Source organism: Ptychodera flava, chromosome 13, assembly GCF_041260155.1.
Source record: "Ptychodera flava strain L36383 chromosome 13, AS_Pfla_20210202, whole genome shotgun sequence".
In the NCBI taxonomy this organism is placed as follows: domain Eukaryota; kingdom Metazoa; phylum Hemichordata; class Enteropneusta; family Ptychoderidae; genus Ptychodera; species Ptychodera flava.
Genome location: NC_091940.1, coordinates 17,676,087 through 17,702,837, shown reverse-complemented (window position 1 = coordinate 17,702,837; position 26,751 = coordinate 17,676,087). Strand labels below are relative to the sequence as shown.

The following is a 26,751-nucleotide window of genomic DNA, read 5'->3' as shown; positions in this document are numbered from 1 at the left end:
TTGGTAATATTCCCATAGCAAAGATCGATAGTCTTTTCTTTCCTTGTCGCAACATCAACATATTGATGGAAGGATGGCAAAATGTCTTCTCTCTAATCTGCAGCTATTAAAATCACCAAATATAAACATCGGAGCGTCAGGATAGTGAGACAGCATATTCTGGGTGTGATTGGCTATGGCATCAGCTGCTATACGTACATCCGCACGAGGTGGAATATAGACACAGGATAGCACAATGTTTGAAAACTCGCGTGGCAGATAAAAAGGACGTAGTGACAAAGTTAGTATCTCGAAATCTGGGTTACAAAGCCTCTTGTGCATTTTGATGTTAGTACACACAACGAGAATTAATATAGAAACAAACGCCCCCACCTCTGCTTTTGCCAGAGTGGGAGTTCCTGTCGCCACGAAATACGGTGAATCCATCCAGACTTATATCATCATCTGTCACGTTATCATTTAGCCAAGTCTCACAAAAAGCCATAACACATGCCTCTCTGTATACATTATCGAAACGACTATTCGCATGAAGTTCGTCCATTTTGTTTCTCAAAGACTGCACATTTGCAAATACCACTGCTGGTAGAGGTGGTTTGGTAGGCCTCTTACGCAGTCTTGTACGTACACCTCCACGCCTACCTCTTTTACGTTGTTTCGGGCCATCAAAAGGAGATGGCAGTTGACAGCAGGTGTGACGCTGAAACTGGACGAAGCAGAAGAAGCTGCTCACGCGTGTACGTCAGGCCACCATTTTGGTCACCTCTGATATCCAGACCTGTACACAAATCTCTCACAAGCGAAAGAGCAATGAGTAGAAGACACAGACATCTAACGATTGACGACATTATACACTTATAGTAAAATAACAACAAGGGCTTCTGCCTAGAAATGAGTCAGGAAGGACGCGAGAACATAAAACACGGGAGGTCGTCCAAAGAGCTGTTCGTCACAGCTGAGCATGCGCCGAAATATCATTGAAAATTTATATTATATTGATTATTGAAAATTTTATATATATATATTATTGAAAATTGTATTCAAGTCCGGAATAGAATTCATTTGTAAATAATAAACAATGATCACTACACACATACAAGCTGTGTTGACAAAAAGAATACTCGAAATTTCAGCATGACAAACGGATTAGGGTCAGACATGATAATTTATATACAGAAGCAGAATACTGAAAAACTTGCCACAAGTTACAGCTTATGTCCCTTTAATATAAGTATTATATAGAAATAATAACGCGAATAATAATAGGTTCAATTTCCGTGAAAATTTCACCATATGGGTATTTTGGGTCGAAAAGACCAAATATGATATCGAATTCACTGCCCCATGTTTCCATGGTAACCATTTTAGGGGTTGAAAATTTCAGTTTTTCTAATATCCCATGAAAAGTTACTTTGATTGATATGAAATTATCTATTGGGGGAGTTCGGGTCAGAGAACACAAAAACCAGACTTATTTTAATGTTTCGAGTTGCCATGGTAACTATTTCCAGAACAATGTCATATTATGGCAAATTTCTGTGCCCAGTTTGGTTTGACTGCATTTATCTAGCTCGTCCCAAAGTGACGGACGCATCTTTCAACCTTTCATTTTGGTGAAAAACGCATTTATTGATTCGCCAAAGGCCTGTGGATTCGCTTATTTTTGCACAAGTGCTACATGGACATAGGAAAAACTTCGACTCACCCTAGCCCTCTCGATTGTTGAATACAACCACGGTCCATGATGAGAGTTCTCGAATCAAAAACTGTAGCCGTGCTCGAATACAAATATCTTCTCATTAAATTACGTCATTCTTGATATACAAGAGTTAGCATTCCAAAGTCTGTCACCCTGTTTTTTCAAAGTTTGGAGAAGAGCGGCATTTCCATCTGAATGATTGAACGACGTGACACGCAAAATTCCATCGCATATGTTCCGCAATATGTACAGTAGAAATACGCTGCAGTTAGTAAGCTTATAAGCTTGTACTCCACAAAATGGCCACAGGCGGCGTGAACTTTCTGAAAGGATTTCCTAAACGTCCTACTTGGTACCTTAGACACTCACATGTGATATCCTGAAAAGTATTCTCTGCAGTAATTCCAATTTCTGTCAACATTCCATCATTTTTAAAGGTCAACGACACGATAGCACGAGATCGGAGATGTTCTACTGTCACGCGCACGCACTCTCAATTGCGCATGCTCTGGGATTCGCATCGCGTCTCTGAAGGGCGCGCGCGTGTTCCAACAGAGAAGAACGCGAATCGCATCAGGCAGGGTCTCTGCCAGACTACACACACCTCTTTTTCAGAATTCCCACACAGCTTTAATGAACTGTTATTAGATTTCTATATGATACTTATAGCCCCTAAACTTGTAATAATAATAATAATAATAATAATAATAATAATAACAACAACAACAACAAGAACTTGCTGGCACGTTCGTATTCGTCGTCGCACAAGTTTTATCTATTCATGGATGTATCTTAGTTTTTACAAAGTTTGTATATTTTATCAATATGTATTTATCCATCTATCTACCCATCTCTCTATCTATCTATCTATCTATCTACCTATCTATCTATCTGTATCGTACTATCCGTCTCTCAATCTATCTCTATGTCTAATAGTATCGATTTGTATGTCTGTTTGTCTATCTGTTTGTCGTTTTGTCAGTATGCCTGTTCGTTTGTCTGTCCGTCTGTCCGTTCATCCATTTGTCTGTCTATCTATCTATCTATCGACCTATCTATCTGTCTATCTATCTATCTACCTATCTATATATCTATCTATCTATTTATCTGTAAAGCTATCCCTCCGTCAGTCTGTGTAGTATATCTATCTGCCCGTCTATCTGTTTGCCTGTCCGTCTCTGAAATTATGTGAGAAATGAAACTTGGAACGGAGCTCTACATTAAGATGGTGAAAACGTTGTGAGTTTGAAAGGCTTGTTTGATCATCATCATCAACCATCAGTAAGGTAAGAAGAGGTTCAAGGGAATCATAAAAAATGAATGTTGCTTAAAACTTTCACTAAACAGGCGAAGGACAATAACCCCGTTTTGCGTTGGTAAACAGAAGTAAGGTTTGCGGATCCGACAAAAGAATTGTCCGTAACATCTCACATCAAAAATGCCGCTAATTGAGACACGGGCTTCACATGCGGAGTGTTGTATGATATAAAATGTGTTTTTGTTTTTCCCCGTCAAAACAGAACGTAGCAAAATTGTATTTGAGGGAAAATTGAGAGCTCCCAAATCCACGTTAAGGTATCCAACAAACACGCAGGCGTAAAGTTTATTTGGAAATAACCATATTGGCTCTAGTCGGATGAACTTTATATAGCTTGTGTGGTCAGAGTTCAGTACATTAAATGTTTTCATATTTTTGAAATATTGAGTTTGCCACAAAATAAAATATCAACAAGCGATATAATGTAATGTTGTTTCAATTCTTGCATATCTACAACCATCCTGTGGAGTAAAAAAAATATAGAGCACTGGTTTGGTTGCCATCTAAATATTTTAATTATTGTTCGTAATAGTTTCACCAATCACGTAATCAACAACTGGCAGTTTCTTATAAAGCGAGACATTTTCTGTTAGTGATAAAACCAGCCACAGTCGAATCACTTAAATGAGCATGTTAATAATTAATAGTCATTGCGAAATACACCTACGTAAACGTGCCTGTATTGAATCGGGCTGTTCAACATTTACGTGACGACTGGCAGGTAGGGTAACAGTTCAGAGTGCGTGTTGCTTTGTTATTTCTTTTATTACCGGGAACATTATGTTTGTCAGAGTACAAATATTTGAATGTTGCTCGCTATTTGTTGTGGAGGTGCAATAAATATTAAGGTAGAGTCGATACAGTAGTAACCTGCTGATAAATACAAACACTGAAATGATGTCGGCTTCATAAACTTGGAATGTTTGTTTCAGTTCCGTTTCTGCTTTCCCTGTGTGGAAAATTTTGTTGTTTGACATTTACAACGCTGGTACTTTTTTTAACATTTAAGTGGCTTCTTTAGATTTCTGGGAAAAAACGTTGACATGTTTCACAATATCTAGAAGTTAGCTACCCACTGGTAGCATCGGAGAAATATTCATACATCAGCCTGGGTGGCTACCAGTAATTTGTGTTTAAAGGTAGGGGACTCGATCCCGGGGATCATGTTTGTTATAGTCATAGGAAGATCATGACCTGTAATTTTGGGTCTTAGACAATATGCTCCTGGTAGCCCCCCCCCCCCTCTAATATCTAAATTTATTTTGTTCTTCCTGTCAGCGGTGTTAAACTCGATTTCTTTGTATTTACTGCTCAAATATTTGGAATGATATAAAAGTTCACACGATATTATCTATGCTTTAGCGACGAGTACATGCATACATCTTCCTTTGACGAGCAGGACAAGGTTAATAAAATATGATATAGTTGGGTCTTCAGCAAATCTGCCAAACTTTTGTCCTGTTATGCATTGCAAGTCTTCTGTCCTACAGCATGAAGAAGCTTTCCCAAAATAAATGTACTTTTACATAGTCATGAAGTAAATGGGAGAATGTTCATTCCTCGCATCTATAGAATGTACATAAATTAAAGAACTTTCGGCTTCTGCACATTCATAAAACTTGAGTACCGATTCACAATGTCGGCACATGCAAGAAAGCAGAAGCGTGTACCGTCCTCTGAGAGAGAGAGAGAGAGAGAGAGAGAGAGAGAGAGAGAGAGAGAGAGAGAGAGAGAGAGAGAGAGACGGATTTGGTGAAAGTCACCCTGGCAAGTGCATTTGAAAACATACAAGATTACAAAGAAACAAACAAGCAACATACAAAATATGTAAAATGACGTATTTAGGGTCCACATCTAGAAAGATACATAGGAGGGGAGTGGAATAAATAGGTTGGCATTGTCATCTTAGTTTTTACCATCCTATACGTGATCGATCATAACAAAATTTAACATGCGGGATGCCGTCATGACGTCATTGTTTACTCACATGACGTGACACTTCGACTACAACTTTGTTCTCAGAAACTCTAATGAAACCAATAAAATGTTAAAAAACTACAACGTTGTAAATTTCAAACAACAATATTTACCTCACAGAGAAAGCAGAAACGGAACTGAAACAAACATTCCAAGTTTATGAAGCCGACATCATTTCAGTGTTTGTATTTATCAGCAGGTTACTACTGTATCGACTCTACCTTAATATTTATTGCACCTCCACAACAAATAGCGAGCAACATTCAAATATTTGTACTCTGACAAACATAATGTTCCCGGTAATAAAAGAAATAACAAAGCAACACGCACTCTGAACTGTTACCCTACCTGCCAGTCGTCACGTAAATGTTGAACAGCCAGATATCTAGGCACTTTTACGTAGGTGACGGACTCGTCGTATTTCGCAATGACTATTAATTATTAACATGCTCATTTAGTGATTCGATTATGGCTGGTTTTATCACTAACAGAAAATGTCTCGCTTTATAAGAAACTGCCAGTTGTTGATTACGTGATTGGTGAAACTATTACGAACAATAATTAAAATATTTAGATGGCAACCAAACCATGTTTTATTACTGCTCTATGGTTTTTTGCTCCAACGGATGGTCGTAGATATGCAAGAATTGAAGACACCATTACATTATATCGGTTGTTAATATTTGACTTTGTGGCTGACTTAATATTTCAAAAATATGAAAATATTTAATGTACTGAACTCTGACCACACAAGGTATAAACGTTCATCCGACTTAACTCAATCTGTTTCCAAATAACCTTTACGGCTGCGTTTTTGTTAGATACCTTAAAGTCAATTCGAACTTAGGCGTAATTATTTGTAGAGCTCTCAATTTTCCCTATTGTACAATTTTGCTACGTTCTGCTTTGACGGGGAAAAACAATTACACATTTTATTTCGTACAGCACTCCGCATGTGAAGCCCGTGTCTCAATTAGCGGCATTTTTGATGTGAGATGTTACGGACAATTCTTTTGTCGGATCCGCAAACCTTACTTCTGTTTACCAACGCAAAACGGGGTTATTGTCCTTCGCCTGTTTAGTGAAAGTTTTAAGCAACATTCATTTTTTATGATTCCCTTGAACCTCTTCTTACCTTACTGATGGTTGATGATGATGATCAAACAAACTTTTCAAAATCACAACGTTTTCACCATCTTAATGTAGAGCTCCGTCGCCAATATTGCACCAAGTCTCATTTCTCTTTTACTTAAAATCATTTCATGAGTTCAATATATGTCTTCGCGTTCTATTGCCACTACAAAGGATATCAACGAAAGCCGCATAGTGTTCTTGACATTTGTTTTGATTTCAAAATTAAAAATGACACTTGCATATACAGTTCAGGGTCCGTTGCTAAAACACATTGCACCATTACATAAAATCAAGCAGTAAACATCGATGTCAGGATATTCTCATTTTGTGTCTCAATAAGTGTACATATCCTTCTGGCGAATAGGGAAATCGCTGAGTAATCATAAATGATTCGAAATGGGAAAGAAGCAATCACAAATAATGATACATTATGTAAAAGAAATACTGATCAATCATGAATCATGTTACATCTTATATGTAAGTATATGGGGCTACAGAAACGGTGGCGTACACGAGATCGGGAATCAAGTCGTCTTGTCAAAGGCACAGACAATTTTTACGACAAGGAACAGTTTACAGGTTACGATACTGTATACGGGGAAATTATCCCTTAAAATTGGAAGATTGAGTTTCAAATGTGTTATCTTTTTATTAGCGTTCAGTAGACGCAAAACGCAGTCTTTCATTCTATCGAATATTTATTTTATCTTGAGCATCGTCACCTCACGTCGGCATGGCCAACATTAAAGATGTATTGTAAAAAGTTTCATCTAAAAGACCTAATATTTTTGGCAAAGCGAGAGCTTCCTTATATACACCATCTTCATGTAACATGCAAGTTTTATTGTATTGACACAAAAAGGCTTGTAAATGATTTTATAGTTAATTCATTATGTCGAAAATCGCTTCCCTTCCCCTTTTAGTGTTTCTCTGTTTCGAATTTTCCATAACAAGTCTCATTCAGCAAATCTGCATGTTCAATTTATCTTGAATGCAGCGACAAAAATGCCCGCTACGTGTTTCTGTATCAACATTCTGCTCCATGGCAAAGTTGATGTTTACCTAGGTGTGAGAAAGAGAAACTATTGAAGATGCTTGATAGGCCCACACATTTCATAATACAAATTCCTCATCGATTGAGAAAGAACGATAAAATGTTTTCTGTAAGCCTTTCCGGTATGCTTATGCATTTGTATCATTCAGAAACAGGTGAAACTATTCGACTGACATACATCTGGTACAACATAGGGTTGTTACTCGCCTCGGGATTACATTCTGCTCTCGAAGGACTATGAATGGTTTTCTGAGCTGATTCACAATTTTACTCCGCTGTTTCTGTCATTGTTGTAATATTTTTGCTGTCTCAAAGTTTATGAATCTGACATCTTTTCAGTGTTTTTCTGCAGGTCATTACCATTTTTACTGTATCGAAGGCAACTTGGTATTCCAACCGATTTTTATTGCACCTCCACATTCATCGTACCTGCTACGAGGTATGATTAATACGCTTGTATAAATGTAAAATTAAACAACACGCACGCAGAACTGTGATACCACATGTGAATCGTCACGTAAATGTTGAATACCCTAGCTCCCTAAATGCACGTTTATGTCGACAATGGACTCTGTGTATTTTGCTATGGCTCTCATCTATGTACGTGCAATCCAGATTAAATTGCGGGTAGTTTAAACATTAACAGATTCTTTGGCTTTGTAATAAGTTGTCAATTATTAGTTAGATGGTTGGTTGAAACAATTATTCAAAATACATGTTTTAGCTTCCATTTTGTCTGATGTATGACAATAGAATCTTATATCATATCTGGGAAAAGCCAGTGTCTCTATGCATGCGCGTGCCTGCGTATGTATGTATGTATGTATGTATGTATGTATGTATGTATGTATGTATGTATGTATGTATGTATGTATGTATGTATGTATGTATGTATGTATGTATGTATGTATGTATGTATGCATGTATACAACATCTACTCCCAAACAGCTGTGTATATCGCTTGAATACTTAGTGTGAACATGCGTCATGCGGCGAAGAGTTTTAAATGTGGTACGAATGTTCCCTGGCATGGTATTGATAATATTTATTAAGATTTTGTTGAAACTAGCAAAATTTAATAAGTTTATACACTTTTCTTATTTTGGTGATACACCACCTACATGACTTTGAGGACATAATATGGTACTGTAATTTGATGGACATTTGATATGGTAAACTGTATTCGGTGTCAAATTTGTAGTGAAAAGTACATTGGAAAACAACGCTAAAGACGATATTAACAGTTTTTTGCCTCCAACCAATGCCAAGTAGTATCAAGGTTGTGAAATAGTTCAAATATTTCCTGCCATCTAGATCTGGCCTTTAAATCTCTTTAAATAAACATGGCCTATACTTACGGTTATTTTCATGGCAGGAAAAGTGCTTTCGTCGGTCACCATGTTGTGACACTTGTGTAATTGGTTTGGCAAGTTGTTCCAAAAGTTTCTGCTCCAGTTGCGCATGACAGTAGAGGTGCAGACAGAACAAAAACAATGTTTACTTTTACCGATAGGGTTTCTCAGTTTATTGTGTATGTCTAAATCTCATCATGTATCTGGTGTATGGGCAAAACATACATTGATTCAGTGTTGTGTATTTCGGTCAATGATCTCCACTGTTTACGAAAAATCGAGTAAAGTTTTCCTGTGTGCCTGAAAAAAATGGCATGTATGGGAACACAGAAAATATAAGGCAGAACGGCAGTCTCAAAAAGTAATCATAGAGGACAAGAAACAAATAAGTGGATGTTACATAAGCATCCATAGTGCTTATGTACTTGACCATTTTATCATCAACCCCGGCTGTTTATTATCCAGAGTTCTCATGCTATCTTTGTGACTTTCCCAATGGATGTGCCAAATGCATACGGGGGGTAGTGCCATCTCCTTGTCACTTTATCTCTGTGTCTGTCAGTCTGTCCGTCCGTCCGTCAGTAGACCAAGTTTGTGGAGCTCATAACGTCAAAATTACTACACCAAATATGACCAGCTTTTGATGTTGACTCTTTTGATGATTATCTAGAAGAAAGTAGAATCTTTTAGATGTTGCTAGCGGAATTAAGCAAAAATACATGGTCACGTTTTTCGGGAAATTTCAAAATTTTCCATTGACAAGAGAGGTATTAGTTTGATACTTTATATATGTGTTGATATTTCGCCATTGAAGGGGAATATTCCTTCTCAGAAACTGAACACTGAGTTTAGTTGAAATATTACTGACAGTTTCTTACTGGTTTTATTGTATATTATATCTATTGAAATTTAAATTAAAAGTGATATCATTAGCATTTTTTAGAACAGCGTGAATACACGTAAATACCTTGTTTGTTTGTCCGATGTGTAGAAACTATATGCCAACAATCATTGCTTAAAACAATAAAATTTAATTTCATATACCGTTGTTTTGTTGTGCCTGTGAAATTTACTCTTTAGAGACAAGGCAAGTCACCTTTGTATAGGTGAAAACAAAACTTAGCGACATTATAATTCTTTAGAATGTTTCATGAATTTTGATTAAAAGCTATCGTAAGAAAACACCCTCTTATGGTTTCACATTGTTACTAGTATTTTCTGGATGTTTTATGTTAGTTTATCTGATTTATTACAAAACTACCCTCTCATGTCGTTTGAAAGAAAAGAATACACGTTTCTTTCATGCTTCCGCTTACGAAGCCCCTATCTCATTTAGCTGCATATTTAATTTTAGATGTCAAAGTTTAATTTCCAGAGATGCTATTCCTTTGTCAGATCTGTTGACCGTCCTTACTGCCGTACACAGAGACAAAAGAGCCGATCTTCCTCGGACTGAATTTATTGTAAAAGTTCAATAATATTTCTTCTTTTAGGATTAGTTGAACCCATTCATACCTTGCTAATGATAAAAAGGTTAAAATTAAAGAAATTTTGCAAAATCATAACATCATTGCTATTTTATGCTAAACCCCGTCGCCAATATGGCAGCCAGTCTCATCTCATTTTTACTGAAAATCATTTCATGTGTTCCCTCCATATTTTAACTTTGGATTATCGCAACAAAATACATCATTGAAAGCCACACAGTATTCTTGACCTTTGTTTTAATTTTCAAAATTAAAAATGACACTTATATAAACGGTTAAGGATCCATTGCTAAAACACATTGCATCATAACATAAAATCAAGCAGTAAACATCAATGTCAGGATATTCTCATTTTGATTGAAAAAGTGAAATATCCTACAAGAAAATAGGGCTATTTCTGAGAAAATATGCATCACGTGAAATGTACATACAGAGAAAAGAACCAATCATAAATAACATTACGTTAAAAGAAATACATTAAAGTCATTCATGAATCTCGTTACATGTTATACATGAGACAGAAAACAGAGGTGAACACAAGCTCAAGAATCAAGTTGTCTTTTTCACGGCGCAAACAACCTATTAACAAAGAACAGGTACGGTTTGAGATACTCTACTGGGAAGGTGTCCCTTAAATTGGAAGATTAAGTTTTAAGTTTGTCATCTTATTATCAGGAGACTCGTGTACAGTACACGTATAAAACACATTCTTTTATGATATCGAATATTTTAACTTATACAATCACCTGACGTCGGCATGGCCGATATCACCGAAGATTAATGTAAATGTTTGTAGCTAATAACTATAATAAAACAGTAAAATAAAATGAAGACGGCAATGCGATACATATTTCATCTCAATTCCCAACGTTGGGGAAACTAGCGCTTCACAAATACACATCATGCAGGTTTTATTATATTTACACAAATGGCTTGACTTAATGGTTTATTCGTTAAATTTGAAGTGCTTCCCGCTTCCTCTTTTCTAATTCCCTGATTCGAAGTTTCATAGCAGTTTCGTTCAACAAATCTGCTTGCTCAATTTATGTTGGTAGATGACTTTTGAGATCGCAGCAACACATCTTCAAAGTACGTCACGTTTGTGATGGTTACTGCAACATAAATGCACAACGGCTACGTGTTCCTTTCGTCAACGTTCTGATCCTTAGCAAAGTCGATGAACACCTGGATGTGAGAAAGAAGGTAATAACAATCATGTGACCGGAATAACGGTTTTTTTCTGGTTTCAGGAGTGCGTTCTGCTTCTCTAGGGACAACGAATGGTTTCCAGGCTAGATTGGTAATTTCAGATTGTTTTAATTAGTTTTTTATCATTTTTATGAGGTAAATTAGTTTTGCTCGTCTTTCTGATGGCCTAAATTTCTTTCAAACAACCTTGAAAGACAGACATATTGTACGACAGGCAAATGGGGTGTTGTGTCTTCCAAGAGCAGAAGTCCTTTGCTAAGCCAATGACAAATCATGTGTCATGTACCAAAACGACTGGCACCAATCACGTATCATGTTAATTGCGTTGATGAAAAGCTGCAAACCAATCATGGATCACGTTACGTATGGAAAAGGGGGAATAAAAAAAATATTCACGAATCACGGGTGCTCATTATGTAAATCCAACATTCCTGTTATGTGGACGTAATATGGACGTTTGACCAGAATAGCTCCCATCGAGAATTACCAAGATTACTGACCTGTTCCAGGGAAGTTTGGCTGACGCTGTAGTCGATGAGTTCAAACTGGGCTTTGTTGTCTTCTATCGTTCCAAAGATGTAGGACCAACTGAGATTAGTGCTATCGATTCGATACTGTATCATCCCCTGAAAGTCGACGAAAATAAAGAATATATGGGTGAAACTCATGATGCGTAGTGGATAAATAACAATTCTCAAGAAGAGTTTATTGAAAAGTTAATGAAATTTCAAAACACTTCAATTACGTTCAGAATTCATATGTAACGTTCGTGGTGAAACCTATCTATCTGTCTGTCTGTCAGTTTGCTCGTAGTCTATGTCTCTGAGTTTGTCACGGGGATTTGCATCTCTAAAAATTTATTCCCAAATCATCGAAAATTTCACAAAATAACGTCGCCCTAAAGATTGTTAATCCATCCGTACCGTGTCAGCCGATATGATATCTTGAAAGTTCAATAGTATTGGAATTGCAGTTATTTTTCACCAAAAAACAGGAAGGTCAAAGGTTAAAGTTAGGGGTTTATAATTTAATCGCCAGCCTAATAAAATTGAAAACGGGAAATCTAATGTGAATATTTTAAGCCACTGTAAGATTTTCTTTACCAAGTGCTCTTCTAGAAGAGTAGCCCCTGGGAATTTACTGGCGATGAATTCTTTTATTGCGGTTGTGTCGCCTGTAGGTTCAACTTTCACCATCATACTGTAACCACTTCCAAACCTGAACAGAAGAATTAGAGAAAGTTAGAGAAGAGAGAAGAAATATCAGTCTATAGAGAGAGATCAGTCTATAGACTTGGTACAAGTCTGTGAATAAAAACTGATTTAGTGCATGCGATGTAGTAGCATAATTGCAATGGTTTTATTCTGATCGCGATGTAGCAGAGTTATTGCAATTCCGGGAGAAACTTACTGCCCATCGAGTTCACTCTACAAGTACACTACGTCTAGCAAGTGTGAGATCGTATTCCGGTCATCTCAGTTAAAGCGTTTCACATAAAAAGTACAAATTCCTGAAATGACTTTATTTGACACAATAACTGAATTGAACCAAGTCTAGTCAAATCATAGAACAAGGACAGAACACTAAAAATGGCATTAGGCGGGAAACTGTGTCTGGCATGAATAAACCGCGTTGGTTCAGTCTAATACCACCGTACATACACCTCATCCTTGAGTTGTTTGTGTGAACAAGACACAAAATACGCATTTGTTCAGTGTACGGACTACTTCATGTATATATATATATATATATATATATATATATATATATATATATATATATATATATATATATATATATATATATATATATATATATATATATATACCGCTCGTGGTGCTATCGTCAGAGCGTCCATACAACACCCGACTTTTTCCTTAACCAATCCCGCTCATAAACTGAATGAAAACACTGTATATACCGGTAGTACTAATTCAAAAATATCCAGAATATTTCAAATTCAATGAGATTAAAAGCCACGAAACAATGCTCAAAAGGTCTCTGTAGTACGTGAATCTCGGTCGCTCCGATACAAACCTGCTTTTGAGGTGCTGCGTGCTGCCCAGGCACTTGAATTGTCCGTTCACCATGATAGCCATTCGTGTACACAAGGCTTCACATTCTTCCATACTTTGAAGTTACGACAGGAAAAAGGAAGAAATAACTAAGTGATGGTAGAGGAATGGTAATGTCAGAGATTGCTGCCATTGAGGATGAGGTATTTATGCAACGTTCATCCAGTAATTCAAACTCATACGGTCAACCCATCTGAAATTATGTTTAATATCATACCAATGACGTCACTGTTAAATCCGAAACATTATCACACTTTTTATTCCATTTCACCGTAACGTAAAAGAATTGTGTATGGTACAAACTAAACATTGTTATGCCGAAACCAAATCGACTTACTCATTGATAGTTTCTTTAATACAGAAATGATATACACACATTCACAGGGCAATGTCAACCGCGCGAAATCAACAACGCCGTCTTCAAGTTGTGGGCAATGCGTCAGTTAATTCATTTACCTGTGTGACGTCAGCACAATGCATCGTCCACCTTTCATCAGTCGTGTTATGGAGTTCCATAGGAACCGCCTCGCTCTGGGATCCATACCTGCCGTTGGCTCGTCCTGCGAAGATAAGCAGCCAATAGTGTATGAGAGTCGCAAACAAATTTATATCGGATCCCCTTTTCTTGTTATGTATTGTATATTCATCTGATGAAATAAACTCAACTCAACTCAACTCTTGGAACGGAGGAAGATCACATTCACTGGTAATTGTAATGGATAAATACTGTGACAAGCAACGAAAGCTTTGCCTAGTTTCTCATAAAATATCTGGTAGACTTTGAAGGCTGAGCTAAGAAACGCAATATCGCATGTTGAACAGAGGTACAAGAAGCCGAAAGAGGGCCAATGAACACGTATTAAATACTTCATTATTCATTAGAGGAACTTACCAAGAATATGATTGGTGGATTCCCTACCATTGCGATCGCTGTGCTCAACTTCCTTTTGTTTCCTCCACTGTGGTTAGGAATGAGTTTTGGAAAATGTTAGAAAATTAGCCGTATGTTCATATAAACTGAGATAATATTTGTTTTGTTCGTGGTGTAATCGAGCTAGGTAGTGAATCCTCAAGGGATATTACTTTGATTATTTCCCGTTAGCATTTGTCAGGGAAAAATTCATCATTGGTAGACAGTCAAGGGCAATTATTTTTTTGCTCAGAATCCATCAGACTGAATCAAGTTCTCCCGACTTATTCACCATTTGTTTTCTTTAATTCGACATATAAATTTGATATCCCAGTGACAACAGCGCCACCACCCGAAAATTATTTCAGCCAGAAACTCACCTGTAATTACCACATATTTTGTCCGCCCAATTGCCTAAATAGATGTGACGTATGCAGGATTCAACCACTGCTTCTATCATGTGGGAGGGTATTCCACGCAAACGTGCATACATACGCAACAACTCACGTCCGGTCAGCTTCTCGACGAGTGCATCGAACTGTAGTCACGTGGAAATAGACAGAAATGTAACTTTAACCACTTATGCGAGAAAAATGAGAAGTTTCAAACAAATACGTTTCACGCTTCACTCGTTTTCCTAAGAAACGAGTGCGGATTCTATTTCCTCACATGCTGTTGTAAATTTTGCTACAATGTATTCTAGAGTGACCTTCTTACTCGTAAATGCTGGTAGATTTATTCTTGGGATGGTTTGATCGGCTACGGTAAAATTTAAAAGGTTGTAAATATGCGTATTTGTTGTTGAGAGAAAACGTACCTGTGGACAGTATCCGATTCGTTGTTGAACCTTTAACAGAATGAAATGGAACAGCTCAAACTTATTGTTCATCTGTAAACTTTGAAGTTTCAAATGGCAGAATGCCTAACGTGATTTTATGATGACACATAAATATATTGATTTCACAGAAAGTCAATCACAAACTGTGACCTTTGTGCGATCGGTTTTATATTTTTCAGTGTTTTTCAGTAATACTTTGTAGATATTCATCTTGCCCAATTACGACATGATTTTCAGTCCAAATTGCAACCGATCACCAAATTGTTAAGACTCCATGTGTCGTTGGAGTTCTTCCTTGTGAAAATTTGCTATTTTTGTATAATTTCACAAAATCACATGCATGTTGCTAAATGATGAGGTTCTTTGTTTGTAGAGCCCAAAGTGCACGGCTGAATACAAGACTACATGCGAAAGATGCATGCATAGGGACCGGCAGACATGGTAGATTTAATTGGACGTGGCTTTACATGCATTTGTAGACGATTGTGTCTGAGTGTGCAAATGCACCCACCTGTCGCTTTTCTCTTTGAATATTGTATCCGCCCATGTAAGCTGTGCCAGCAGAAATGCTCAGATCTCCAGTCATCATACTAAACGTACTCGTCTTTCCCGCTCCTGTAAGAAGTAATTAATCGAGTAAAACTAAAAGCATTTGTGTGTCATTAACTTCAACTTATAACTGGCTTTGGGCATTGAAAGACGTACCCGGAGCTGAGATGTAATTTGGAATACGAGTTGCGTGATGGTATCCATCACTCGCACAATGGCAGTAAAGTTAGGCTTACACTGATTTGCGGAACGGAATGAGCGGAACGGAACGGAATAGCCACACCAAAAAGAAAAACAGTTTCTCTCAATAAGAGTCAATTTTTTATCGTCCACATAATTTTGGCGCGGAACAGCATGGAATTTCGAATCTAAACATAAATTTGGATTTAAATAAAATACAATTTTTTCAACCCCTAAAGTAATACATCTGTTTTTCGAAGTTTTCCTTGCTGTGATGAAAATCGTGAATAAGACTACTAATAGGAATTTTATTCCACAGAAACACACTTCGGGAACTGTGGTAGAACAAGTACAATAAATCAAAAATTACACATATAATCAGGCAAGACTGCTCCCGAGACTGCTGGTGGGAATGAATAAGACTACTGGAGTAAAGCGATAATAATTCAAGTCTCAAACAACACCTGAATCCAAACCTCACACTCAGGCATATTGCATCTGCTGGAGGATGCTATGGCTACCATGAGGTGGCGGTCTGTGTATGAAATATTCATCTCGATGGCATGGCGCCAGATGACTTTTGGCGCGGAGGTGAAAAACAAGGGAGGTGGTGACGGATTATAATTTCTAAAATTGATTCATTGTAACTGCATTGCTGACTGTGCGGATGCAACCCCTGACTAGTATGATAAAAGTCTCACAACAGCCAGGCAGGGCAAGGAGTGGTGGAGCCAGGTACAACCGCAGCAACTTTTATGTTTTACTGACAGTGCGTCATGGTGAGTTCCTGGATCAATTTATCTAAACTGTCCAAACGTACGAAAGTTGTAAAGGCATTCAGATCCTGTACTCTAAATCCGCTTGTTTTACGAAAAAATATACAGCTGCTCGTGTAACGATGACATCTTAAAACATTGCGATCGTATGTAACAAAACGGAGTGTACAATTACACAATAGCCATAGTAGACACGTCCTCTTTTTGGTTGATCACCCCTCCACACTATGGTAGTGCCTACTATAAGGCGTGATTCTCGGGGTTAGTTGAAGTTACAGCCTCGTTTCCTGTGGTATTTGATATAATTTTCATTTTGGAAACTTCAAAAATTAAGGTGCGTAATACGAGTACAGTTGAATAAGTGATATATTTTATTTTGATCAAAATGTCTCTCTTTATTCCATTCCTTTTCGCTCAAAAATCCAGTGGGTGACAAAATGGACTCTAATTAAGAGAAACTAATTTTTTATTTGATCTGGCTATTCCGTTCCGTTCCGTTCCGCTCATTCCGTTCCGCAAATCAGTGTAAGCCGTAAAGTTATAGTCACCTAGGCTGAAACACCAAGTCAACAAGAGAAGTATTCGGCTAACTTGCTGAGGTTACAGAGAGAGACATGAACTTTGATGCACTTTACTACTGATACTAGTAGGGGCTTCCACTGAAGTCAAGTTCATAACCAAGTGACGCATGAACGACAGTTTTGGATAGGCAAGCTGGCCAACCAATCAAATTCCGTTATAAGTATGATCTATGAAAAAGTACAGAAGTGACAATTTTTGTATTAATCGCCATCTTCGCTTAATGCAATACAGTGATCTTTAATAGTAGAGTTCTGGCAAGCTCCCATGTATAATTAAACTGACTGGTTTTTTAACAGTACCGTTTATTCCGAGTAGGCCGAAACACTCTCCTTTTGGTATGGTCAGGCAGAGATGATCAACCGCTGGATCTCTGGTTTTCTTTCGGCAGTTATCAAATGTACCGCTGTACACCTTGGTCAAGTTTGTAAGTACGACTGCGTGGCCGCTGGTTTCTGGTGTCAACATGGCATTGACTTTGTGTCTCTCCTGGGCGACATCTTCGTCCTGATAAATGAAAATGCCAAAGTTTGTATGGTGAATGTCTGTGAAACCGTGAGTTACTAAAACTCGTGATAACCATACGATATTCATTCTGTTTGACCTCAGCCTAACCCCTAAACGTTAGTTTTGAAATGCAGAAACCCGACGACGTTGTGATCTGAACTTCCCTTAACACACGGTAAATTGCTGAAATTGGCTGTTAAACTTACGTTGCAAATTGGCTGTTAAACTTTACGTTGCAAACAGAGCTTTGAACAGCTTTTGAAAACAAACTGAGAACGGTAATTGAATGCAAATTTACACGCGGTTCTTATAGCATAACCGCGGCATACATGTATATTTAGTGTGACTTTGCGAGGTACTCGAAATAAAGCTGAACCCCCTCCCCTGCTTTTACTATTCCAGTGACGTAATGACCAAGCCTTGCAAGACCAAGTTTCCAAATAAGTTTAAATCTCATTCTGTCTTGCTCAAAGTTTCAAATTCAGTTGCTCATTTGATCTCTTTTGGTATTTGTTTTCCGCTCTACCCCAGAAGTATCAATGGCAGAAAACTCACCTCTCCCTCATAGTCAGCAGAAGCAAGATATTTTGGTGATCTTGCAGGAACGAAAAAGTTCACCTGGTTCGAGTCAAACAATAATCAGAAACATCGGTTATTGACCCAGTGCATTCGAACGTGGAGTAAAAGTATACGAATAATTTGGAAAAGAGACACACTCCTTGGAAAGGTCATCGTCTTCAAAGTAACATTTATCGATTGTTGAGTTCAACTGAAAACGTATCGTCAAGTCCTCGGCTCACTACGCATGTGCAATCGGCATCTTAGTGTGTCACAGTGTACAAAGATACTACATGTACCTCTATGAGCAATGTCATCGCCATCCAGAAGACGCCCTCTAGGAACAGGTAGAGACAATGTTGACCCACGCCGGGTTGATTCCAAGCCAAGATATTCTCTTCAAACTCTATTCCAGAACTTTCGCACACCTGGCGGTCACTGTGTGACAAAAATGAGCAGATTTTAGAATTTGGCTCTACGAAAGCGGTTCAACAAAATAGTACACAGGACAATATATCGTAAGACACAAGAATAAAATCAAAGCTGTTTAATCTTACTTCACAGGCCAAGAATAAAACAATTTTGGTCCTTGACGTTTGGCATTAGTGTGCAGAGGCGCTTTTTTTTCTTTTCCCCTATCCACTTTAAAATTAGTTCTATTTTTCATCGACTAAGACTGCGAATACACCTTTTTTTTCATTTTAAATATGTTTTTGGTTTAGAAGACAACAATCCATTTATTTTGGCTGTATGTCATGTCAGCCTTTTGTTGAACTCGGAGAAGGGAAAAAGACACTACGCGTTTAAATGCCGAGATGCCGCAGCGATGGCAAGAGACAAAATGAACTTTTAAGAGATTTAGCAGCATCTGTTGGTGTATATATTTCCTCATTATTTTTGTACCATGTTTGTAAAAATAGTTTCTTTTTCTAAGTCATGTCACAATGCCCCGTGACCAGTTCTTCAACACAGACTGTGTGGGTGTAGTTGACAACTGAATTTCAGGTAGGATGCGTCTTGGGCACATATATTCGGTCTCTCAATTTTTTTTTTTTTTTTTTTTTTTTTTTTGATACTATTCTGGTCTACCTCTTAAGGGAGCTCATTTTAAAGCCTTCGTTTTTTGGAAATCGATTTTTTTTCCAAACAGAGTTAACACAGGCATTGCGACAATTTTGAATTTCAAACAATCGGTAATCTTTGGTATTTTGTTTCTCTAATACAACACTTCGCACTGTGAACCCCTGGTTTATGTTCTTGATTTTGAAAGAGAATGGTTGAAAGTCACTATGAGGCAAGTTTGAGCAAAAGTTTAAATCTTTCACTTTTGAGGCGAATACTACTTTATTCTTTTGTCGAAAACAAAATTGCATATTGTACCGATTCACTTCATTGGCGAGGATTATTACTTAGTTTTTTTATGGTAAGTTTAGGAAGAAGAAGGAAATATATATTTTTTAAAAACAAAGATAGTGAAAGCATCAAAAGTTAAGTCCACTTTCCGATGAATACACTTGATAGCGTATATGGTGACATACATTTGTGAACCGGTGCACTGTGCTATCGAGGCAATATTCAGCGCCATGAAAATCATTGCCCGGCCCAGACAGTGTGTAGGTAGAAGGTTGAAAATGTAGTCGCATATTACGGCGGCTTCCTGGGTGTGGTCCAACAATTCCAGAATAAAGACTGTGATTATTGTAACCTGGAAAGAACAAAAAAAAATGGAGAAATGATGAGATTTGCATTTCCAGTCCTAACTGCGGAAGATTTTAGTGGTCGTTTGATATTGTATTCCTCGCAAGATGAAACGGTCTTTAATGAATATACCACTGCTGCTGGTTACAAATTCAAGTTCACTGCTAGAAAACTGGCCATATCTGTGAGAGATATGACGTCACCTACCATTGATCCCATGGCCAACAACAGAGCGATGAGTCCATAGCCGGCCAATGGAGACGAGAAGGGCCACGACAGAGAATATACCATTGGGATAGATGCCCAGCCGTACAGGACCTGTAGGGGATGTTTTCAAATTATAGGTAAAGAGCATGTTGACCGCAAAGTGTGCCTTGTTCAGTTTCCAAGGTAAATATTTCACACAAAAGTCAAATCAAACTGCACATGAAAACGATCCGATCCCCCTTGAATGAATCACATATGGGTGCATTCACAAATATGAAATTTTGTGCTTTCGAGTATCACTTCATGAGAAGGCAGACACGGAAAGAAACTTCCTTTCCTTTGCAATTGACAGTGTAAATTTCCGAATTATTAAAATAGTCAGTTTCTTACGGGCTAAGGCATGCATTACAATAACGCTCGACATTTGTTGCCAACAGTGGCCGATTCTGATTTAGTTTTAAAATGTCATGAATGTTGGGCTATACTCACGAGAAGCAACGTTGTCTCCCCTAGGTGAGGGGGCGCGTACACGGTCGGGAAGATGCCGAAGAGAATAACTAGCAGAATTAGAACAATACCGTAGTTGATGGCATCCCATAAAATAGTCCCAAACCAGTAACTTAAGGGGTCCAATCCGCTGACAAACTGAAGTAGTTTCGACTGTGAAGTTGATAAAAAAATCACTGTATCAAATATAATAAATATAATATAAATAAACTCTTTTTCGAACGAGAATCCGTACTACGCATGATTTCCTCGTGTACACAGAATCATGAGCCGAACATCGTGTTTTGATTCAAACCTTGAGAAAAGGCAGGTAAGTTTATCGGCATATTCAAAGATTTGTGCTTATCTATGCGACGAAAACTCGTCTGAGTCACAATCACTACAGATTTCAAATTGTTACCGTCCCTACCTTGCTGGCCTTTTCGTGAATCAAGAATGGCGCGAAGCTTGCCGAGAGGAACCCTAAGCCGAAGACAGCACAGATCGCCAAGATCATCGACTGTTGAGCTTCGTCCGATACCTATGAAATCATCGAAAATCGGAAGTTTGGCATTATTTGGGTGAAATGCTGACCAAAGTGCAGAAATTTTGTCTCCTAATTTTGTTGTTTAATATCAAATACCTCGTCTAGACAATCTTCATGCAAATATGCATCGGTTTTATCTCATCGAAGTTCATTTCTGTACCGCAAAAGGTGTTCTGTTGGAAATGTTCCAAGACTGCTACACTACATTTATCGCAATTATCACCAAAAACGTAACGTTCATGAACTTGGCGATATTCATCTCTTGAAGACGATGAAATAAGTCTACATGTCCTGATTAGTCACAGAGTGAATTGGTAGAGTTTTCGCCATCACATCCTAACGGGACCATATTGTGAACGTGTTATTTTTGCTTCATCTTCTTTGCTCTTGGCTCTCATTTCAACAGAGAATGGTCAGTTTTTTCACCAGAATAAATACTTAGTATACATATACAACAGCTGTTTCAGGTTAGATGACTTTTGTAGGAGTTGTTCTTGGGATCCGCCCTTACCTGTTCGGAAGAGGAACCCGGCAAAGGATGGTTGGTGACCACTAACTGGTAGCTGGAATTCGTGAAATACTGCAAGAGGGCGTTGTCGAGGACGGCCAGGGACTCTGCATTCGCATGCATCGGCTGTTGACAGAAGAGAACCACGTGACCTTTTACACGAAATTAAGCTTGAAGACTACTTGCAGTTAAAATAAGAATTTTCCGACATTTTCATAGTAACATAGTAACAGGCAGAAAGATTCTCCATTCATCACATTTCATCGACGGATTTGGAGCGTTAATCATCGTTTATCGAGTTTCCTCAGTAAAGTCAAGGCTGTATGTATGTACAATAAACTTGGCGAAAGCACAATTATATGTCACAAGATTATGTGCCAGGAAGTTTGATAGAATGTGCGCTTTTCGCAACCGACGGAGACTTCAAAGCCTGTTGACGTACTGTTTATGTACCATTTGCCCACAAGGGGGCGTTTCTTACCTGGTTACTGTACCAGGCGATCACAAGGGTGGTATTAGTGTTGTTTTTGTCCTCAGTCAGAGTGAAGCCTGCCACCAGGTCGTTGAAGTACCCTCCGACAGAGCTCTCCCTTAAAATGTACTCCTCGTAGTAAGTGTTCATGTAGTCAAGCATCTGAGTGTCCGTACCAACGGGGCAGCTGTCGTTGTGATCTCGATCGTAGTAACTGTTGAAATGAAATGACAAACGCACATAATATTAAACTGAGAGTGGTCTGACAGGTTTGCGACAAAATTTGAAACAACTATAATTTGCTAATTAAGCTGTTCGTTTTAACCTGGCTTAAGACATTTAAATGAAGCATTCCCGGGACAAGTGGAATATTTTCTAAGTCCTAATCTGAGTCCAAAAGCAGCCTACGAGCAAACTGTGGCCTGTCCTGACACAGAAGTATATTTTACTGGAAGTAGGTACACCTCTGAGATTGATCGCTGTATCTGTACGATGAAAAGTAGGTAATTCATCTACCTGGAGACGAATGCTTGTAAATACTAACCCTGGGTTATCCACACAGTATGGACAATGGTAGTAGCCAAAATCTTTATATTCTGAACACAGGTTGGTCTCCTCGTTGACAGAATCGTGAATCTGTAATACATTCAAGACGAGAAAATGACGCTCAAATTCGCAGATTTGCAGAGCAACATCATTATGAGTGTTATTTCGGTACCTTAATAGACGATAAAATAACGTGGACAAAACGCGTTATTCAACACCACGGACACCACATTTGCCTTTTACCGACTTAGATTGAAGTTTATGCAATTTCCTAGCTGTGTAAAGATATTAACACCTCATGTTCTAGTAACTTGTGAAATTATAAGTATTAGGCGATTTAAAGAAAATTCTTTGTTTGCCGCACTTGGATGTTTGAAAAAGCTACCAGCCAGCCTGGGAAAAAAAGAAACACAGACAAAAACCGGAAGTGTATAAACATAAGCTCAATTTTTATTTGGTTTCCTTAGGAAAAATAATATTTCTATTTGTAATACTGTTAACATTGTGTTTGTTTTCTTGATATTCTCTGAAAACCTACCAGGACGCGGACGGCAAGCAAAGAATTTTATTTAAAGGGCCTTATTCAATACGCTGGCAGGAACACTTCACCGGACCACGCTACATCGCGCAGCGGTCGTGCTGAGCCGGGTACGCACATCAATTTAACCACTCACCTCTTGAGAACAGTTTTGATTTAAAACTTGAAACTCGTAACCACAGCAGTCGAGCCTGTCGGTTATCTCATTACCATTCATTAGCTTCCCTGTGTTGTCACGCTGTATATCGAGCGCCTCCTGAGTGATGTCACGCACGGCAAGGCCTTGGTCTCTCACCGAGTCTGGTAGATACTGAAATAAACAATAATACCCTGAGTAAATTTTCCCCACTCATATAACATGCAACAATGTGACAGGCTTACATGCAACTGCTTTCAGTCGGTATGAATTAGTATGAGCCGCATACATATATACCGGCTTTTTGTCAACCGTGGAGAAATGTGCATTTTTCATGGCATACCTTCAGAATGTCCCTGTCATCCGGCCCCATCCTCAGGTCAGCGAAATACGTGAAAGCGTCTTCGTTCTCTCTACTCATGTTGTGCAGTGTCAAGGTCCTGGGCGGGTCATCTCCGAAATAGGGTACTAGAACCAGCAGAAGGAGGCCGAAAAGAACGAAGACTAGCGGAACGACCAACTGCGTGATAATGGCCTTCTTGTCTCGCTTGCTGTGTAGCAATCGCTTGATGAAAATGGCCTTGAACTGTAGCCATTTGAGGGTCACACCGGTTAAAATACCTGTCGTGCGAAGAGAAGGTGATCGTGGGTATTTGAAATAATCTGTTCCACTGTCACTGACGTGGTTGTATTCCTCACATGTTTGTGCTAATGGTGGCGGTGATGGAGACGATGACAATGATTGCCAGGAAGATGATGTGATGATAACGGTGATGGTGGTGGTGGTGGAGGTGGTGATGAAAATAATGATGATGCTCGTGGGGATGAACATTGTGGTTCCATTAGTGGTGGTATTATGATGATTATGATCATGATGATGATCATGATCATGATGATTACGTTAGTGGTGTTGGTGATGATGATGATGATGATGATGATTAGAATGATGATGATGATGATGATGATGATGATGATGATGATGATGATAGTGGTGATGGTGGTGGTGGTTGGTGACGACGACAACAATGGTGTTTATGATGACGTTCTTGATGGTGGTGTTTGTTGATTGTGATTTTATCGTGACGTTGGCTAAGGTTACCATGGAAACTTGTCATCACAATATTTCAAAAGATCTTCAGTGTTGTCTGTCATACAGTGTGAGTAAGCATTATGTGACGGGCAGGTTTCTGTTACATTTCAGCAACCGTGACAGTCTGATGAAGTACAGTTGCCCGGGGCTTCGTCCGATTAACTTCGGCCCGCATGTAGGTGTATATAATTCACAATCTCAAACATCTACTAACCTTCTTGTTCATAAGCATTTTGGTCCATATTTACTTCAGTTTCGTCAGGCCTAAGAATATTGGCCGTGCTTCCATTTGCTTTACCATTGGCGTGGAAATCACCCTTTTCCGTGTCCATCTCGTCGGGGAGGATGTCTTTTTCGAGGTGGGCGCGCCCTCCCTCCTTGGTCTCGGGGATCTCTCCGTTGGAAACAGCGCCACCATCCATGGCGAAGTTGTCCTTCCCGTCCATCTCCATCATGAGAGGGTCGAAGTCCTCGGCCTCTTCCTCGGCCAGCTGATCGACTTTTAGGAAGACCTCTTCCAGCGTTGTCACCGATATTCCAAAACTTGCAATTCCGAGATCCCTGCGGTTATCTGGATCGAATAAAATTATGCTTATAAAACATGTGATGTAATAATAATGAAGTGTGGAGAACGTACTATAAGTTTGATTGATGATGCTTCGATGTTACACCTTAAACCACAAAAATAATGGTGAATTGACAAAAATATTGTGGCTGTGTTTCATAAACCGGCGCAATCTTTATACAAGCGACCTAGCGCCGATATAGCTCCGCTGTGTTTATGTAGAGAATAACTATTTTTGACACATGTTGATGAAGAAGGTGGAAATCTTTGATAGCTCAATGCAGTGGCCAGAAAAAAGTGGCTAAAATAGCTGCAAAAATACACAATTGAAGATTTCATCATACTTTGAATATATCACATCGGATCATCCCTAAGAACATGTCAACCAAAGCTATCAGATGAGTAGTTTTTTGAGAATAAAATCTTCTGACCAAAAATGGCAACAATTGCCTCCCCCCCCCAAAAAAAAAATTGCAGATTTCATTATGACTTCAAAAGATCAAATTTAGTTCATCTATAGAAACCTGTATACCAAATTTCAAAGCTGTTAGACCAGTACTTTTTGAGAAACATATGTTTTGACCAAAAATGGCTAAAATTGCCCAAAAAATTCAAAATTGCAGATTTCATCATAATTTCAATAAATATAATTTACTTCATCTATAGAAACCTGTATACCAAATTTCAAAGCAATCAGATGAGTACTTTTTGAGAAACAAATTTTTTGACCAAAAAACAGCAAAATTTGCCTAAAAAAATTCTGCAAATTTCACCACAATTTGAACAAATTGATGGAGATCACCCCTAGGAACCTCAATACCAAGTTTTAAATCATCCGACATGCGCTTTCAGAGAAGATGATTTTTATACCAAAAACAGGAAAAATTGCCCCAAAAATACAATTATGCAAATTTCACCACAATTTGAACAAACTTGACTGAGGTTACCTCTAGGAACCTCTATACCAAGTTTCAAATTAATCTGACTTGAAGTTTCAGAGAAGATTTCTTGACCAAAGACAGGAAAAATTGCCCCAAAAATACAATTATGCAAATTTCACCACAATTTGAACAAACTTGAGTGAGGTCACTCCTATGAACCTCCATACCAAATTTCAAAGAAATCTGACTTGCGGTTTCAGAGAAGAAGACCATTGTTGACGGACGGACGGACGGACGGACAACGACGGACAATCAGCCTATCGGATAAGCTCCGCGTCTCTGACAGCGGAGCTAAAAATCGACACCCGTAATTAAAACAGTGAAGTCAAAATATGCGTAGCCTGTGTGGCTGTAAGATGTACAACGCGTTCATGAGAAAGAGTAATTACATTCTCATTATATTCTTGTGATGGTAGTTTTACTAGTTTTTCTGTGTGTAACGGGGATCTGCTGGCAATTCAATATAGAATAAGTGTTGGCTAGTGGGAAAAGGGGCAGTTTCAGTTAGAAAGCCCTTAGAAGTTACAAACCTGCATCTGTGATTTTCTCACCTTCTAAGTATTTGCACATACTCGTGAAAACGGACGTGTTCTCCCGTGGCAGCGTGTAAGACAATTCAGCACCAGATTCAGACGTCAATTCCGCCTTGGGCACGAAGGAATGGATTCGGTTATCGACCTCTCCGACGTTACAGTCAGGTTGTTTCACCAGAACAAGGTGGTAACCAACGCCGTACCTGGAAAGGAAGTACAGGGATGGACGAGACCATCACAAACAGTCAATACAAAAGAAAATGTTGGATGCTGTAGTACACTGTC

General features: G+C 38.5%; 1 protein-coding gene across 2 annotated transcripts in view; it reads right to left on the bottom strand.

The window, feature by feature from the left end:
- Window positions 1-10,238: 10,238 nt before the first annotated feature.
- Window positions 10,239-26,751, bottom strand: part of LOC139147643 (phospholipid-transporting ATPase ABCA3-like) — a 36,086-nt gene continuing 19,573 nt past the window's right edge. For both annotated transcript variants that reach the window (XM_070718788.1, XM_070718789.1), the window contains exons 19-42: window positions 26,485-26,669; window positions 24,642-24,998; window positions 23,681-23,958; window positions 23,338-23,511; window positions 22,662-22,753; window positions 22,127-22,331; window positions 21,649-21,771; window positions 21,021-21,131; window positions 20,594-20,764; window positions 20,105-20,215; window positions 19,738-19,904; window positions 18,499-18,637; window positions 18,197-18,259; window positions 17,437-17,641; window positions 15,562-15,665; window positions 15,030-15,059; window positions 14,593-14,750; window positions 14,195-14,261; window positions 13,759-13,862; window positions 13,265-13,357; window positions 12,331-12,445; window positions 11,728-11,853; window positions 11,117-11,203; window positions 10,239-11,077 (exon numbers count right to left, since the gene is read on the bottom strand). In XM_070718788.1, the coding sequence (XP_070574889.1) occupies window positions 11,153-11,203; window positions 11,728-11,853; window positions 12,331-12,445; window positions 13,265-13,357; window positions 13,759-13,862; window positions 14,195-14,261; window positions 14,593-14,750; window positions 15,030-15,059; window positions 15,562-15,665; window positions 17,437-17,641; window positions 18,197-18,259; window positions 18,499-18,637; window positions 19,738-19,904; window positions 20,105-20,215; window positions 20,594-20,764; window positions 21,021-21,131; window positions 21,649-21,771; window positions 22,127-22,331; window positions 22,662-22,753; window positions 23,338-23,511; window positions 23,681-23,958; window positions 24,642-24,998; window positions 26,485-26,669 (3,229 nt within the window). In that variant the 3' untranslated portion in view covers window positions 10,239-11,077; window positions 11,117-11,152. The remainder of the gene's footprint in view (window positions 11,078-11,116; window positions 11,204-11,727; window positions 11,854-12,330; window positions 12,446-13,264; window positions 13,358-13,758; window positions 13,863-14,194; window positions 14,262-14,592; window positions 14,751-15,029; window positions 15,060-15,561; window positions 15,666-17,436; window positions 17,642-18,196; window positions 18,260-18,498; window positions 18,638-19,737; window positions 19,905-20,104; window positions 20,216-20,593; window positions 20,765-21,020; window positions 21,132-21,648; window positions 21,772-22,126; window positions 22,332-22,661; window positions 22,754-23,337; window positions 23,512-23,680; window positions 23,959-24,641; window positions 24,999-26,484; window positions 26,670-26,751) is intronic.